The sequence below is a fragment of the Schistocerca nitens genome, chromosome 8, assembly GCF_023898315.1.
Source record: "Schistocerca nitens isolate TAMUIC-IGC-003100 chromosome 8, iqSchNite1.1, whole genome shotgun sequence".
NCBI lineage: Eukaryota > Metazoa > Arthropoda > Insecta > Orthoptera > Acrididae > Schistocerca > Schistocerca nitens.
The window spans coordinates 392,885,114-392,904,453 of NC_064621.1; the positions used below are offsets into that span (position 1 = coordinate 392,885,114).

The 19,340-nt window shown below is 44.7% G+C and overlaps 1 protein-coding gene across 1 annotated transcript in view; it reads right to left on the bottom strand.

Moving 5' to 3' along the window:
* LOC126198773 (leucine-rich repeat-containing protein 24-like) overlaps positions 1-19,340 on the bottom strand; it is a 188,861-nt gene that overhangs the window by 123,282 nt on the left and 46,239 nt on the right. The window contains exons 4-5 of the mRNA XM_049935333.1: positions 10,729-10,935; positions 2,852-3,124 (exon numbers count right to left, since the gene is read on the bottom strand). Of these exons, the coding sequence (XP_049791290.1) occupies positions 2,852-3,124; positions 10,729-10,935 (480 nt within the window). The remainder of the gene's footprint in view (positions 1-2,851; positions 3,125-10,728; positions 10,936-19,340) is intronic.

Here is a 19,340-nt window from a genome sequence, read left to right on the forward strand (position 1 = left end):
ATTATAACCGCCCGCTATGATTCCACCTCCAGTGTTCGATTCATTCTTACAAGGGGAGGCCGCCAATTGTGAAATTCAGATTCGATTCATACTGCGCATAATAAAAGCTCATGGCTAGAGGTGTAATGTGGCAAAGCACCAAGATGCATCTTCTCAGCCGTTGTCGAGAAAATCGACAGTTAAAAGAAACCGTTGCGGTGAAATACTCTCTACGATTGATAATTTTCTGCAGCTACGTGGCGCAGCGGTAAGCGCTCGGGTTCGTGATCCGAAGGTCGCCGGATCGAATCTCGCGCAATGCGATGTTTTTATTATTATTATTTTTTAGTAATTCAAATATATATATATATATATATATATATATATATATATATATATACTTGAATTACTAAAAAATAATTATATATATATATATATATATATATATATATATATATATATATATATACTCCTGGAAATGGAAAAAAGAACACATTGACACCGATGTGTCAGACCCACCATACTTGCTCCGGACACTGCGAGAGGGCTGTACAAGCAATGATCACACGCACGGCACAGCGGACACACCAGGAACCGCGGTGTTGGCCGTCGAATGGCGCTAGCTGCGCAGCATTTGTGCACCGCCGCCGTCAGTGTCAGCCAGTTTGCCGTGGCATACGGAGCTCCATCGCAGTCTTTAACACTGGTAGCATGCCGCGACAGCGTGGACGTGAACCGTATGTGCAGTTGACGGACTTTGAGCGAGGGCGTATAGTGGGCATGCGGGAGGCCGGGTGGACGTACCGCCGAATTGCTCAACACGTGGGGCGTGAGGTCTCCACAGTACATCGATGTTGTCGCCAGTGGTCGGCGGAAGGTGCACGTGCCCGTCGACCTGGGACCGGACCGCAGCGACGCACGGATGCACGCCAAGACCGTAGGATCCTACGCAGTGCCGTAGGGGACCGCACCGCCACTTCCCAGCAAATTAGGGACACTGTTGCTCCTGGGGTATCGGCGAGGACCATTCGCAACTGTCTCCATGAAGCTGGGCTACGGTCCCGCACACCGTTAGGCCGTCTTCCGCTCACGCCCCAACATCGTGCAGCCCGCCTCCAGTGGTGTCGCGACAGGCGTGAATGGAGGGACGAATGGAGACGTGTCGTCTTCAGCGATGAGAGTCGCTTCTGCCTTGGTGCCAATGATGGTCGTATGCGTGTTTGGCGCCGTGCAGGTGAGCGCCACAATCAGGACTGCATACGACCGAGGCACACAGGGCCAACACCCGGCATCATGGTGTGGGGAGCGATCTCCTACACTGGCCGTACACCACTGGTGATCGTCGAGGGGACACTGAATAGTGCACGGTACATCCAAACCGTCATCGAACCCATCGTTCTACCATTCCTAGACCGGCAAGGGAACTTGCTGTTCCAACAAGACAATGCACGTCCGCATGTATCCCGTGCCACCCAACGTGCTCTAGAAGGTGTAAGTCAACTACCCTGGCCAGCAAGATCTCCGGATCTGTCCCCCATTGAGCATGTTTGGGACTGGATGAAGCGTCGTCTCACGCGGTCTGCACGTCCAGCACGAACGCTGGTCCAACTGAGGCGCCAGGTGGAAATGGCATGGCAAGCCGTTCCACAGGACTACATCCAGCATCTCTACGATCGTCTCCATGGGAGAATAGCAGCCTGCATTGCTGCGAAAGTTGGCTATACACTGTATTAGTGCCGACATTGTGCATGCTCTGTTGCCTGTGTCTATGTGCCTGTGGTTCTGTCAGTGTGATCATGTGATGTATCTGACCCCAGGAATGTGTCAATAAAGTTTCCCCTTCCTGGGACAATGAATTCACGGTGTTCTTATTTCAATTTCCAGGAGTATATATATATATATATATATATATATATATATATATATATATATATATATATAAACTATTAATGAATTGCTTATGCATGTTGGTGAAGGCGGATCGCTCTCCAGTTGTACCGCCTCCATTTTTCCGTTTTTTTTAACAGGGTGTACCAAAGCTCTCCCGTCCGCACTGATTTTCGACGATGTTATAAGTTGCGCTAGGGACCGTATCTACCTTCCTTCGAAGTTAGCAGGCAACTACGCTGTTATGCGGCGGCTCGTTTCGGCCCATTCAACATCTGTCCTTCAAGTGTAACGAGCGAGTAACGGAGTTTATATTTCATACCTGCCGCAGCAAATTTGTGTTCGTGAGGTCTCTATTCTAATTCGAACGTTTGACTTACGCTATACGTATTCGTTTCGGAATATCGTTTCTACGTCTTCCGTTAACTATACGTGGTTAACATTATGGAGATAATTAATAACATTTGTGAAATACAACTTTACGGAAAACATAGTGATGTTCGAAGTCGCAGGTTTTTCCACGACAAACGACTTTCAACAACTTATTATATGCATAATTGTTGCAACTGATTGCCGGGAATTATATATATATTTGAATTACAAAAAACAAATACAAAAAAAGGGTTGCATGGCGCGAGATTCGATCCGGTGACCTTCGGATTACGAACCCGAGCGCTTACCGCTACGCCACGACGCTGCAGAAAATTATCAATCGTAGAGAGTATTTCACTGCAACGGTTTCTTTTAACTGTCGATTTTCTCGACAACGGCTGAGAAGTGCATCTCGGTGCTTTGCCACATTACACCTCTGGCCATGAGCTTTTATTATGCGCAGTATGAATTGAATCTGAATTTCACAATTGGCGGCCTCCCCTTGTTAGTGTTGCACATTTTGCTACATTAGCGTAAGGCCTGTGTAGCTGCTTGCTTCTCCAGAATCGATAACTCCAGCGTCTGCTCCGAACTGCCCGTGTAGCAGCCCTACCTGTGGCAGCAGCAGCGATGCGTTGCCCGAGGCGCGGCCGCGGATGTTGGTGGCGACGCAGGCGTAGTCCCCGGCGTCGGCCTCGGACACGTTGTAGAGGCTGAGGCTGTACCAGCGGCCGCGGCCGTCAGCGTCCGCCTCCTCCTCCAGCTGCGGCACCGCCTCCGGGCCAGAGGCGTTGCCCGCCCCCAGCGCGCGCCCGTTCACCAGCCAAACCAGCGTCGGCTCCGGATCGCCCGTCACGTGGCACCGGAACGTCACGTTGCCGCCCAGCTGCAACGGCACGGGACTCCGGTCAGCTGACAGTGTCTCGGGAGTGTTCTGTGAGCTTACAGGGTCAACATTCGAGGGAATAAGCCCTCTTAGAGTTGCAAAAGTACAGTAGGCTGTCATTAGTAATCGAAGACTACGGTAGTTTTCCTAGTAGTTTTCGTAAGTTAGGGTCGTATCCGTAGGTTAGGTGTGTTGCACACATATCGGGTGTTACTTCATTTCAATCTTTTTGTTCACACCTGTGATCAGTATCTTATTGGATTCCAAGCAGTGAACCGTCTACATAACGAGTGAGGATAAAATGTATAAAGGAACGCATAACTTCCGCAAGAGTGTTGATAGACAGTTATCCTCCTGTCTGTTACTCAAGGATAAACAGTAGTTATGGCAAAATTGAAGTTGTCAAGGTTTAATTCGGGTTTTATAGAAAATTGTTGATTTTTAATGTTGTGACGTAGTAGTAAACATGTAGATAACACAGATTTATTATATAGCTCTAGAAAAAACAGTTTCTTCAAAAAAAGTAAAATTAAAGAAAAGCAAAACGAAAAAATGTAGAACAACTATTCAGTATTTCATGGAGTTTATATAAAACATGTTTCTGTGTTTCATAAATAACTATTGCACTGTTGCCGTTGATCATGATAAAGGACGTTCTACTGAGTACAAACTAACAACAATAATTCCATAGATTTGTTTTATGTTTGTTCATGCAAACTGCTTGCACCAAAAGTAATTGCTTTGGATACATAAGATCCCAGAAGTTACGCAGTCAACTGATTTTTGTCACTTATAAAACACAGTTCATATTTTTAGGGATATAAAATACGCTATGGACTAATGCTGAACGATGTGTGGTTCTAATTTTGTGCATAACAAGCAAACAAAGTCCAAAGAGAAGTCTCTTGCACATTCATTTTTCTTTCCTTACCAATGCAAACAACATTATCGATAATCCTACCAGTTACTACGTCATTTATGTACTGTACGAAAACTACCGACTGTTGTTTCGATAAGGTGCAACTCTAAGTCCTCCCTTTTGCAAAAAGTAACTGAGGGAAGTTATGGAACCAGTGTTTGCAAAACCTACAAAACGATTCTGCTACGTACAGCGTTCATTTGGTGCAAGAGACGTAAGTACAAATTGGAGACAATTTGTGCACGTAAAGAGACATTAAGGCACTAATGTTTCCCTCACTATATTGGCGACTAGAGCACGAAAGATTATATCAGTAATAATATGAAGATCTTTGTATACAATGCCTGTCAAAAAAGTCAATCACCCAGAAGAGATGGTCGGATATCAACGCACCTTTCAATACGTACACGCCACTACCGACTACCGGGTATGTTAGTGATTAGAGAGGGAGTTTTTTGTGACTGATAGAATGGACATCAGAATGCGTTAGATCTGTTCGTTTCCACTACTGTTACAAGGTCTAACAGGGAATGTAAGTGGCTGTGAACGGCGTCAGCATTTGAGTGATCACTTAGCAGCGTATAAATGCCACGCACCTGTATAAGACATCGTTATCAGTGCCTGGCAACGTGGGACAGTTGTCTTTCTGTGGGTTTCGAATTCTCTGCCCTGTCGAACAGTGCAATATTCAGATTTTTGGGGCATTCGGATGTGGCGATGGGCCGGTGTCGGACAGCTCGGGAATGTGTGGAGAGACGTATTCGTCGTCAGTGTTATGGTCGACCACGTGTGACCACCACAAAGGGCATCGCGGTCTTGTTCATCAACCAAATCGTAGTTCCTTCAAACCTTCGCCCGCCATTGGAGAAGAACTAATGGACTTCCTGCAACATACTGGTAATCCAGCAGCAGCCGGACTAGTGCTCCACCACCCCATGCGTAGACTACTGTTAACACGAAACACAAATCGTTTGGAGTGTAGCCGCTACTAGAAAGCATGGACTGCTGAGGAATAGGATCGCACTCATTTGCACTATTCCAGATGACCGACTTCGGAGAGTATGGCTGCGACTTGAGGAGAGGTCAAATTCTTCCAATGCTTTGGACAACACTCGGGTCACATTACTGGCATCACGATATAAGGAACCATCAGCGATGACTTCAGGTCATAACTTGTTATTTATTTATTTATTTATTTATTTATTGTTCCGTGGGACCACATTAAGGAGAAGTCTCCATGGTCATGCAACGAATCAATACATGAAATTATAACGCGATTATAGAAACAGATAAAATTAAATATAAGAAACATATTCAGGTGACACGTCGTTAGTTTAAATAAAGAAAATCAAGAATGTAACACTGGAATTTGCTTAATTCTTTAGCTCTTCCAGGAGCTCCTCGACAGAATAGAAGGAGTGAGCCATGAGGAAACTCTTCAGTTTGGACTTAAAAGCGTTTGGGCTACTGCTAAGATTTTTGAGTTCTTGTGGTAGCTTATTGAAAATGGATGCAGCAGAATACTGCACTCCTTTCTGCACAAGAGTCAAGGAAGTGCATTCCACATGCAGATTTGATTTCTGCCTAGTATTAACTGAGTGAAAGCTGCTAACTCTTGGGAATAAGCTAATATTGCTAACAGCAAACGACATTAAAGAAAATATATACTGTTAGGGCAATGTCAGAATTCCCAGACTATTGAATAGGGCTCAACAAGAGGTTCTCGAACTTACACCACACATAGCTCGAACAGCCCGTTTTTGAGCCAAAAATACCCTTTTGGAATCAGAAGAATTACCCCAAAAAATAATACCATATGACATAAGCGTATGAAAATATGCGAAGTAGACTACTTTTCGTGTTGAAATGTCACTTATTTCAGATACTGTTCTTATGGTAAATAAAGCGGCATTTAGTTTCTGAACAAGATCCTGAACATGGGCTTTCCACAACAGCTTACTATCTATCCGTACGCCTAGGAACTTGAACTGTTCCGTCTCGCTTATAACATGCCCATTCTGTCTGATTAAAATATCAATTCTTGTTGAATTGTGAGTTAGAAACTGTAAAAACTGAGTCTTACTGTGATTTAGCATCAAATTATTTTCCACAAGCCACGAACTTATTCATGAACTACATTATTTGATAATGTTTCAATATTACACACAAGATCCTTCACTACCAAGCTGGTGTCATCAGCAAACAGAAATATTTTTGAATCACCTGTAATACTAGAAGGCATATCATTTATATAAATAAGAAACAGCAGTGGCCCCAGCACCGATCCTTGGGGAACGCCCCATTTAACAGTGCCCCATTGGGACTGAACATCATTACCACTCTCAATATTGCGGAGAATTACCTTCTGCTTTCTGTTCTTAAAGTAAGAGGCGAACCAATTCTAAGCTACTCCCCTTACTCCATAATGTTCCAACTTCTGCAGTAATATTTTGTGGTCAACACAGTCAAAAGCCTTCGTTAAATCAAAGAAAACACCTAACGTTCGCAACCTTTTATTTAATACGTCCAAAACCTCACAGAGAAAAGAGACTATAGCATTTTCAGTTGTTAAGCCATTTCTAAAACCAAAGAGTACATTTGACAGCAAATTATGTGAATTTAAATGCTCCAGTAACCTTGTATATACAACCCTCTCGATAACTTTAGCAAACACCGATGGCATAGAAATAGGTCTATAATTATCAACATTATCCCTGTCTCCCTCTTTATAAAGTGGCTTCACTACCGAGTACTTTAATCGGTCAGGAAACCGACCACTCCTAAAGGAAAAGTTACAGATATGGCTAAGTACTGGGCTAACATAAATGGAACAATACTTCAGTATTCTGCTAGATACCCCGTCATATCCATGAGAGTTCTTGGTCTTTAGTGATTTAATTATTAACTCAATCTCCCTCTTGTCAGTATCATGGAGGAGCATTTCAGGTAACAGTCTCGGAACACTTTTTTCTACGAGCGCTATATGATTCCCTGTTGGGACTAGGTTTCTATTTAGTTCACCTGCTATATTCAGAAAGTGATTATTAAATACTGTACATATATGCGACTTAACAGTAACACGGACATTCCCACTACGCAATGATTCTATATCCTCGACCTGTCTCTGCAGACCAGCCACTTCCTTTACGACTGACCATATGGTTTTAATTTTATCCTGAGACTTAGCTATTCTATCTGCATACCACATACTTTTTGCCTTCCTAATAACTTTTTTAAGCATCTTACAATACTGTTTGTAATGGGCTACTGCAATTAGATTGTGACTGTTTCTAACGTTTTGATATTGTTCTACAAGAACCTTATACCTTTAGTCAGCCACCCAGGCTGCCTGTTTGTGCTAGTACCCTGTTTTGAACGTTCTAACGGAAAGCAACTTTCAAAGAGCACGAGAAAAGTATTGAGGAAAGCATTATATTTATCGTCTACTGTATCAGCACTATAAACATCTTGCCACTCTTGTTCCTTGATAAGATTTACAAAAGTCTCTACAGCAACTGGATCAGCTTTCCTAAAAAGTTGGTAACTATATTTAACATGTGTCGCAGCACAAAAATCTTTTAGACTTAAAATTTGTGCATCATGATCTGAAAGGCAATTCACCATTTTGCTACCAGAATGCCCTTCTAGTAATGACGAATGAACAAAAATATTGTCTATGGTTGTCCTTCTGTTCCCTTGCATTCTCGTTGGAAAGAATACGGTTTCCATAATCACTTATACTAAGTTACTAATGGAATTCGGACTGCTCAAGCCGGCCGTTGTGGCCATGCGGTTCTAGACACTTCAGTCCGGAACCGCGCCGCTGCTACGGTCACAGGTTCGAATCCTGTCTCGGGCATGGATGTGGGTGTTGTCCCTAGGTTAGTTAGGTTTAAGTAGTTCTAAGTCTAGGGGACTGCTGACTTCAGATGTTAAATCCCATAGTGCTCAGAGCCATTTCTGAACTGCTCAACGGCACGTTATGTTCGTTCTCTGGTGTCCTCATGTCCTCGTGTGGCAATAATGTGGTGTCATTTTTCAACAAGAAAATTCTTGTTCACATAGTGCTCGTCTCTCTAGGAACTAGTGCTTTATGTTCATCGATCATAAGGTGACAAACGCCCCTAATCTTCTGTATTTTGAGCTCTGAACTACAAGCGTACTCCTGTAATGCTGCGATAAACTGATACCGCCCCATAAGATCACGAGAATTATAAAACAAAAACAAAAGTTGTCAATTGGATAATTATATAAGACATTGATAACGTGAAGGTCGTGAGTTCGCTCCCCCCACGGACCACTTCTTCGTCCGCAGCTCTTGGTCTTTCGGTAGCGTTCTTGCTTCTCACGCATGGGGTCCCGAGTTCGATTCCCGGCGGGGTCAGGGATTTTCCCTGCCTCGAGATGACTGGGTGTTGTTGTGTTGTGTTCAGCATCATCATTCATTCCCATTACGGTCGTAGGAAGGCAATGGCAAACCACCTCCGCTAGAACCTTGCCTAGTCGGCGGTACGTGTCTCCCGCATCGTCCCCTACGCTCCTCGGAGTAGGGGACCTTATCATCATGAGACATCTGAAGCTAAACGGAAAATGGCTCAGTCATAAAACGAAATTTTGGCATCATGCCTCACAAAGATATAGTTAGTAATACTAGAAACCGGATTTCCAGCTTTACGCGAGCGATCGCCATAACGTGCTGAGTGTGTGAACTGATTTATAATACCGGAATCTAGCTCAAACCTATGCACTCTGCAGCCGCCTTGAAACATCGTTCACCAATGGCGACCATGCTTACTGCACTTTACACAATCACAGGTAGAGACCGGCTGCGGTGTTACTTGAAAATATGAGTGCAGCTCAGCATCTATACCATGACATTGCAGGCCCTATTTAGAACATATCTTTTGCCCTACTTTTGCCCCTTTTTACCTGAGTGTGCTTTAGACTATCAAATGGCAACAGATCTTGCGACCTCTGACCAACTGGATCTTTCTTATCGAACCATATCTAACCAGCTTCCTTCTTCCATAAACAAATGCCTGCGGCAGCTGAGAAGCAGCAGTCTAATTACTCCCTCTCCTTGCCCCATCATATGTCTGTGCCATCAAGATATCGTGAACTTAGGCACATATGATTCTCGTTCTCCGACCATAATCTTATTTTGGTAAACCCGTTGCGTCTGCTCTTACAACGTTTTAAGCATTGATTAAATGCTTGGAAGGACTTTGACGCAAAAAAATGATCTCGGAAATTGGTGTTTCACCTCTTTCCTTAGCAGATCTTTTGGAATGCGTCCCTTCGACTGTTTTCCTGAAACAATCTTTGCAACCCATAGAGCTCGTCTGCGGCACCGTGTGCGGAACACCGCCCCAAAACAGCTGGACGAGTACAGAGCATTCCTGCCGTGGATGTGGCTTTCAGCAGCAACTCTTTTTGAGACGCAATTGCCTTTCTTCCCCTGCGAACTCGACAGAAAAGTTACACATTTCGCCTCGCCACATGAAGAAAAGAATTAAGAACAGCTTGTTAATTATGTGCATATCCTCATGCGTTAGTAGCGATTAGCCTTAATTTAATAGTGTTATTAAAATTACTGGTTTACTAATTAGGGTATGGAGTGGTTTTGCGAAAAGCCATCCCATAACGACATCCACACGGGTCTCCGATTTTTCAACAATACTTGTGATGTGATAATTAAATCAAGACATTAAGCTGTCGACAGGCGTTGATATACATCAACGGGGAGAGTTGAAAACATGTGCCCCGACTGGAACTCGAACCCAGGATCTCCTGCTTACATGGCAGACGCTCTATCCATGTGAGCCACCAAAGACACAGCGGACAGAGCGACTGCAAGGATTTATACCTTTCACACTCCCCGTGAGACCCACATTCCCAACTTAATGTCCACACACTACATTCGTAGTACCCCTGCCCATTACACTCATTACTCGCGGATGACAATCTTACAGAGTCCCGTAAGAGTTCGGGCTATGCGTGTGCATCCGCACAGAAGAAGGAGGTCAATGACCGGTTAGCCTTAACTATATATGAATATGGTATCTGTTCTTTCGGACGTGTCAGAAAGAACAGATACTATCTTCACAGGCCTATATAACTGTGATGTGTTTGCATCATTCATCTAAAGAATATTTGTGCTGTTTCTTGTCGGTTTGGATTGTTTGGGTTAAATGTTATAGATATAACAGCGGTCCAAGTGAGAAATAAATGTGTGTGTGTGTATGTGAGTGTGTGTGTGTGTGTGTGTGTGTGTGTAATGGATTGAGGTATCAAATGTGTGAAATAATCACAAGATTATCATTGTTTTGGTAAATAATTAAGAAACACAAATTGATTTCAGCGTGTCCTTATCTACGTCCCGTATATTTTATGCCACTTGTTAACGTGCCTACAGTTACTTGAATTATAAATTTTGATTCTGCAGCGAAGTGTTTGCTCATTTGAAACTTCCCGACAGATTAAAGCTGTCTGCCAGATCGAGACTCGAACCTCGAAGCTCAGACCATGTCAGGCTCGGACAGCTCAACCAGTAGAGCACTGATTGTGAAAGGTAAAGGTCCTAGGTTCGATTCTCGTTTCGACAGACAGTTTTAGTCTGTGAGAAACTTGTTTTTGTTGCTGCTGGTACTGTGTAAAGTCGAGAGAAGACGATGGAGAGTAGTACCTCAGCCTGGATCATGTGGTCGGCGAGGCTGACCTCGGGCGCGCAGGCGAAGTCGTGTGCGGGCACGTCGGGCCAGGGGCGGCCGGCGAGGGCGGCGGGGGCGGCGCAGGCGGGCGGCAGCGCGCCGTGAAGGGTGCGCGCCAGCAGCCACTCGCGCAGCGCGCGCAGCCCGCAGTCACAGCGCCACGGGTTGCTGTCCAGCGCCACCTGCCACCGTTACACCGACAGTCAGTGGGGTGAGGGAGGGGCAGCGCACCCGCCACCATGACCAACTGAACAGACAGTCAAGTAACTTTGCACCCTACCCGTGCTTATTCTCACATACAAGGTGGATCGTAATTAACGGCGTAGGTGTCTACAGCTGTAACTACACGACACTGGAAGTAACAAAGTTTCACACTGGCCGCAACTGGGCATGGAATGAATCCGATGGCGACAAGAAAAAATTTGTCACGGAGCGGGACTCAAACTCGGATTATCCACATTGCCAGATCTGTCGCTTTAACGGAACATATATAGTGTATTGTTGAAGTTTACGACGTCTGCTGTAGGCTGACGTTTAAATTGGCTGAATTCGTCCTAACAAATGATAAGAAATCCGTGAAATGAGAAAGAAAGTCAAATAATAATATTTTAGGTTTTGCTTTTGCAAAAGTCATAATTTACTATACCTGCCTTGAGCATTTACGTCGGGTATTGCTAGTTTCACAACAGTTACCGTAAACGTGACGTCAGTTTGACGTCACGCGAGGCCCAAGAGAAAGATACGCTGTGGCATATACGTACGTCACAACACTTGATACTGCAGATCTTAAGAATGCCAGCAGCCGCCTCAGGCAGGAAGCGAATAACTGTTTCAGACGAGCTTAATAATTCTTGATTGCGAGTTTAAATGCATGCAAGTCTCGATAGCGCGCGACAAAAGTAAGACCTTTAGAGGGTACCTTTCAGTTGATTTTCCTTGGGCCCTGCACGGAGCCGACCGTCCCCGAAGTGTGGCGCACAAGCCGATTAGTTTGACATCAAAAGTTCGTTGCAGAGACTGTATATCTCGTTGGCACCGGACGTCACATGCAGTATCGACGACAGCATGATCGGATATCGACTTTAGTGATCATCGGTACGGCCCTCTTACAAAGCTTACTGCATGCGTAACGGACAATTACAAAAAACACGTTATTATAGGAATGATTTATCATAATTATTGCTATAATAAAATGTTACGCAATGATTTATCGACAGTTAATGCCTTCGTATAAGAGAGCTCTTTCGGGAGTGGCTATTATTGTCAATAATTTACAAATTAAGCATCACACACACTTGTTTCATAATTTGCAGTATGCTGTTTCGAGGTAAAAGAGCATTGAAAATTTATCCCAAACACGTCACCATTACCATTAAATATCACTTAATGACCCATCAATGATATAAGCCTTCAAGAGAAAATATGATAAGTCAAGACAGGAAAGACAAATCACATGATTAAATGCTAGCGTAGGTTCGCACGCTACCACAAGCAATTTTTTTTTTATGTTAGCGTTGTTAACACAGTCTGAGACTTCCTTATGAATGTAATACAAGTACCAGTATATTCTACAATATTCATTGTTACTTACAATCAGTTTGATTTGAGAATGAGTGATGAAATAAATATTTAGCGATTTCAGAGTGTGATATTACGCGGGAAACTAAGATTACAATAAACTGCTGCGACTGAAACAAGCAACAATAACATTCATAATCTGTCTTTTCACAAATATTTGGCACTTTATTTCCGAATACTTGGCGATTTCCGAGTGGAAGGTTAGTCAGGAACCTAAGAGGTCAGCTTAAATTGCTGCGAGTGAATCGACGAGCAGTAACAGTCATAATTTTCACTGCCTCAAGGTTGATAGCCGATGATGCGGTTGTCGATACTGTGGATGACGATGAAAAGACGTCACGTTTGTTGGAAGTGTTGCGAAATGAGAATTACCCATAAACGTCCGTGTCAAGGAATAATTGTGGTGAAATAACTTATTACCTTACATTATAGACTGTTGCATATCAATAACGTCTTATTAGGTGAAGTGTTATGAACTCTATACTGCATTATTCGAACTTTTTTCGTGAGTGCTAGTCAAGTTGCCTCAGAAAAAGTCATTTCTGAATAGTACAAAAAAAGTTATTGTATCCTGGAGGTGATAAACACAACTGTGATGCATCGCAGCTATACTTATAGCAAGAATACGGTTGGAAATGAAAGAAAATTAACATTGGTCCTTCTCTTTACGGAATGCCGAGAAGAAACGTTCTGATTTTAAAATGTAGGTGACATGGGCAGGATAGAAGAGGTACAACATCGTGGTTATAAAAAGACGTCGGAAGAATTTCGCTCATGCGCGAAAGCAAAATCACTGTGAAAGAGCTTGCTAAGAAAATACTGGAAACTTTACAGACATCTAATGAAACACGCTGATTCCAAAATTGATTCAGAGATCAATTGTAACGAGCTCTGTAACATACGTCTAACTTCCCGAAGTCAGTCACACCGTTGTATCATTACCTACACTGATAATACAGTATAAATGCTTCACGTCCGAGCCGCGCGGGGTAACCCTGCGGTCTGAGGCGACTTGCCACAATTCGCGCGGCTGCCCTCGTCGGAGGTTCGAGTCCTCCTTCGGGCATGGGCGTGTGTTTTGTTCTTAGTGTAAGTTAGTTTAAATGGTGTGTAAGCCTAGGGACCGATTACCTCAGCAGTTTGGTCTCACAGGAAGTTACCACAAATTTCCAATTTCCTTCACGTCCGAGATGAGAGTGCGGGAGAGAAAGTGCATCCGCACTGAAACGATCCTATCGGCCATCAAGCCGTATAGATGTATTTGTGTGTGATGTTCGTCGTTTCGGACATGTCTGGAAGAACAGACACAACACATATACAAATATATACGGCTCGACGGCCATTAATGTCATTCTAGTGCAGATGCTCTCTTTCTCTCTCTCCTGAACTCTGGCGGGAATACAGCGAGGTGCGGCGAGCAATGAGTGCGAATAACAGGGGGCGCTACGTAAGTAGTGTGCGACAAGATGGGAATTTCGGCTTGGTGTGGAGCGTGCTCGGATAGCAAAAGCGGTTAGGGTAACCACTCGCGTAAAGTGGGAAATCCAGGTTCGAGCCCCGTCCTGTACAAATTGCCACATGTTGCCGTTCAATTCATTTCATTTCCCATTTGCGGCCGATGTGGCAGTTTAATTCCTTTCATCATGTTTATGTACGACTGCGGGATAGACTTGATTCTGTGTGAATATCGACTCATTTAGGAATTGGTTACAGCACCGCACAACAGCAAGAAAAGTAGTTACATGTACTGTGACAGATTTGCATGTGTTTTGAATGAAGATAACAACAGTCACATGACTGTACCGTAATTGAGAAGGCGTTAAAAGTGTCATTCTTGTATCCAGGTACACGCCCGAATAGCCGCCGGAAAGGGTTTTGAATCCTTCCAGACATTCCTGGATCATTTAGAAATTCTGAACCAGCAGTGAGAAGTCGCTGCAGTAATTCTTCAACTTTTAATGTCGTTGCAAACACGGAAATTCATGGGGTTCAGATCAGGTGGTCTTGGAGGCCGTGGTACAGGTCCTTCTCTCCCAGTTCATCTTTGGCCATATCGCCACGTTAGGTTTCGTCTCACTATAGAAGAAAAATATACCGGAGCTGCGTTTTGCATGTACTACAATTTTCGACGTTGGCTTGGCTCTCAGCACTATGGGACTCAACTGCTGTGGTCATAAGTCCCCTAGAACTTAGAACTACTTAAACCTAACTAACCTAAGGACAGCACACAACACCCAGCCATCACGAGGCAGAGAAAATCCCTGACCCCGCCGGGAATCGAACCCGGGAACCCGGGCGTGGGATGCGAGAACGCTACCGCACGACCACGAGATGCGGGCAATTTTCGACGTTGTTCTATGGGAATATAATCATGAAGTGCTTCGAGATGAGTCGCAGAAGCGGAAGGTAATTCCGTTCATTTTGTGTGTCGGTAACACGTACGGCCCAGTAAGAAGATCACCTAGCACATTGAATGAGAAACGTTGCTGATGTGGAGACAAGTGCACCTAGACGACTCCAAACGTCAGATTTTCTATAAATGAACACACCACCACCAGCGAACCGTGATTCACCTGTAAAAAAAAGAAAGACTACTATCAAACATAGGGTTGCCAACAACTCGTTGTTGCATCCACCAACAGAACGTTAGTCTAGGAGCAAAGTGTGGAATCAATGTTCGATACCACACTTGCTAGGGGTTGCACTTATCGACCGCGGTCCGTATTAGGGTCGTTGGACCCTTGAGTCGCGAACAGCGCTGCTAGTTTGTATCAAGTTTCTAGCGAGCTCTCGTCCACTCTTGCTCGGGACGTCAAGTAGTAAAGTAGCATAGCCTTCAGCTGATAGGAAGCAACCTCTAACAAGGCGCTTAGTAACGTCTGGCCTACGTAAGGCCTCAATAGCTAACTGTTTATAATTATATGTATGCAGCCAAAAAGAATCCTGTACAACCACATTGGCCACCAGGCAACATTGGCGAAGACTCGTTCGTCGTCATCATAACACAAAGACAGTGAGCTCGTTAGAGGTGATACAGGTGAACTGCATTGCGATGCTTTGTTCTCCATGCACTACTGCTACTACTTCCAGGAAGCTGTCTTTCGTCTTCTTGTCCAAAGTTGTGGAGAGTGTACGACTGTTTCCAGGACCATGTCTTTAATCACAGATGTGATTCGTACAGGAGTACCCCAGTTTCTATAGGCGTTGACTCACGCTTTTAAATGTTCGAGTGTCGAGGTGCCTTCAGGCAGAGCATGCTTCTTGATACAAGTATGCAGCTTCTGTGTATTGCCGTTAACTCTGCCATACATGGAATGCATATCCGCATACTCTTCCCCACTCTAATGTTCCATGTTACCACCAACACTCGTACAACACAACTGACGCTTCGCGACCCACTGTCAAGAATGGCACTTCAACGGTGTACTGTGCGTCCTCTCCATCCAGTTTACAACTCTACGTCTCTGAAATGTAAACAAAGATCACAGGACGAACTAGCATGCAGTGTTTACACAGAATCACGATAACAGAGGCCGGTAACCACAAAGTCGCAATCATGTTGCGTACGGTTTGAACCGTGCTGCGGCTCGCGTTGGTGCAGTTTGTAGGTTTCCGTCCTCTGCTCGAGGCCAGTGGTAGCGGTTGTTGACATGGTTGCGGTTGTTTACCTTCTTCTCGTCTTGACTGGCGCCACTTGGTTTCGCAAGTGTTGCTTCTCTGCCAGCGGCAGCAGCGGCGGTTATCGATATGTAGTAACTGTGGCCCTATCTGCGGGGTGACATCGTTGTTCTTCCGGGTCGTGTCAGTGTGCAGTTTGGTTGGGGACTCAGTAGGAGCCAGGTCCGCACAGTGCGAGAACACGCCGGGACCGCTGGCAGTGCGCGTGGAGTGCCAGACTGAAGGCCTGTGGTCACGAGGGTGCACGACCTCGTCATAAACCGGATACTGGAAGCTAAAGTTGAGTGCATTTGGATTCAAGTAGAGAAACCTCCACCTTTGTGAGATCTTGCGATTCACCAGTGACTTGGGTACATGTTGCTGCTCGTTGTGTTGTCGAGGCGAAGAGCAGTGAGTGGAGTGCTTGGGGAAGGCGGATCTGATTAGCTTTCCTGGATTTCTAATTACTATTTATTACGTTCAGTTTCTTACTATTTGTTAAGTAGAACCAGCGGTATTTTTCCTGCCTCGTGGCCACTAATGGCTCTGAGCACTGTGGGACTTAACATCTGAGACCGTCAGTCCCCTAGAACTTAGAACTACTTAAACCTAACTAACCTAAGGACATCACACACATCCATGCCCGAGGCAGGATTCGAACCTGCGACCGTAGCGGTCGCGCGGCTCCAGAATGTAGCGCCTAGAACCGCTCGGCCACCCCAGCCGGCTGGCCGCTAATGCCCCAGTTACCTGCCCTGGGGTTAGTGTATATAACGGCAGTGTACGTTTCCTCGCCTGGCCCCTGCTGTCCGGTGAGGCGTGTAGTTTGGACAGCTTTCTTGATGGTAGGCTGGTTGGCGATCCTTCTATTCTGGTCGTAGTGATTCCTTTCTCGTTCCAGGAGCTCTAAGCACAGTATTCTGCAGGCGGAGTTCTGACCGCCGATTCTGGCTTTGCGTATTTTTACATCTTTGCATTTGGTTTACAGGACGACAGGTAGCCTCAGCATATTATCATTAGTCATTCGTTAGACTGCCAATAGTCTGAATTACCATCTGATGAAGTGAATGCTACTCTTGGCTGCCTATCTCATCACTCGGGAAAGTGTTTTTTGCCGAACCTACACAGAGGTCAATTCCTGGTGCACCGTCTGTGACTGGCCCTTGTGTTCTATTTTTGTATTTGCTGTTTTATTTTATGTTTCCAAATTTTTTTATATAATTGCCATTCTTAGAGTTACAGCAGGTTTAAATAATTGTGCTACCATGTTTACCATCATTTTGTCTCGCCTGTTTGGTGAGCATTTGCCTGTACTTTTAAATTAACCTTTGCTATTGCATTGCTGATTTACAGTATGTTTGTTAAATTTTTACATAACTGCCGTTCTTGCAGTTGAAGGACATTAGCCGTGACTGTGGTTACTTGCCTTAAAATTCTAATTGGGATCTCACTGGCTTGTTTTTAAAAAAACATTATTTGCTGTGTCTGTATTTTATGCTCGTTTGGTAAATTGTAACGCACTGAAAGCACTGTTAATTACATAGTTGTTTATTTCTTCATTAATAACGTGTGATATCTTTATTTATTGCTGTGTCTGGAATTAAGGGAACCAGTAGTAACTGATTACGGCCCCGTCAACAATCTTAACCGAATCCTGCCTTCCTTGACTACCAAGTTTCACGGTTCCTACGTGGACGTATGTGTACTGTGACGTTTTTGCTTCTAGTATCGTGTATTTTGAAATTTTTGACTTTACGCCGGTACTTATTATACACCTTGATATTACGTTATCTGCCCAAAACCTACTAGAGGTGTGCCGTGATAATCGGAACGCTTAGCAACAGTCGTCAAACCATGCAGGCAGTTATCTGGCTGAGGGCGAGATGGCGTCGCAGAAATCAAAGGGGCAGCAGCTAGGGCCAGTAATGTCCACCACGAGGTGGAGCGACCGAGCGGAGTCTTGCAGGAAGCAACAGAATTAACGGGACATCGAAGCATCGAACGGAATTAATGTGCGATTCCAATGGCGTAGGTGTAAGCCGCGTGGCGAGCCAGTCACGTGTGCAACAGTATTCCTTAAGTGTAACAAACGGATTGCATCCCTTTGCGATATCGCTTCTGTAATTGCTGTGCGTAGCAGTCAAGTCGCTCGCCGCTTTGGTGTCTACTGTGGCGCTAGCAGAAACGGTTACATCAAAGGAGTGCCACAGTAACGGCGCATGGTAACCTGCGCGGATTGTGTTGCTACAGCGACCACATTGGTATTGCACTTCTGCGCTGCGGCCGCGGCCCGAGGAAGGCACTTGGGAGCTGCCAGAGTATTGTGAGGGCGAGCGAGTTACGGAGCCACCTGGTGGCCGTCGAGTCTGGACGGCACTGTGGCGACTTCACAGAGGAGGGCAAGCGGTTGTGTTGCGCTTGGTTCCGTTGCCGATGCCTGCAGAACTGTTATAGCTAGAGTGCATGGGCAGTGCCTGTAACATGGAGCCGTGCGTCCCGTCGGGTCATGAAGACAATTTTTCGTGTTTTCCTCTTTATGTTGGTTCGATGCAACCGGCCACGAATTCCTCTCCTATGCCAGCGACTTCATCTGGGCTCACTTACGTGCTGGACGCGTTCCAGTCTCGGCCTTCCCCTGCAGGTTTTACCTTCTAGAGCTCCCTCTAGCACCATGAAGTTATTTCTTCATGTCTTAACAGATGCCCTGCCATCGTATCCCTCCTTGTTCTCAATTTTTTCCACGTGTTCCTTTCTTCACCAATTCTGCAGAGAAGTCCTCATTCCTCATCTTATCAGTCCATTTAAGTTTCTACTTCCTTCCATAACAGTACATCTCAGAATAGCCGATTCTCTCCTCCTCCGGACGATCCACAGTCAATGATGTACTACCTTAAATACTGTGCTGCAAGCATACATTTTCAGAAATTTCTTCCTCAGATCAAGGATCAGACTTCTCTTTGGTAGGAATCCCCTCGTTGCGTGTGCTGATCTGCTAGTTTTGTCCTTCTGCGTGGTCTGTGTTATGCGTTAAGAATTCCTTAGCTACGTCTTCTTCATGCTGCCCAATTTCGAAGTCACGATCATCGATAATCTAGTTTTTGCTGCCTCTCATTATTTTCGTCTTTTTTTCCACTTGTAAATTCCTTTGCACACTTTGTGCTTCTCTAATGGATACAGGAGCGAGGAACAGATGCAGTTCATGGACAGTGAATTCAGGTATTAGTTTAATCTACATTTAATATCAAATAGTAAAAGTAATACATAACATCGTCTGCTGTATTTGCAGCGTCAGTTGCTAAGAGTGGGTTTGAGTGCAGAAATATTTAAGGATACAAAGATTTACAACGCAATC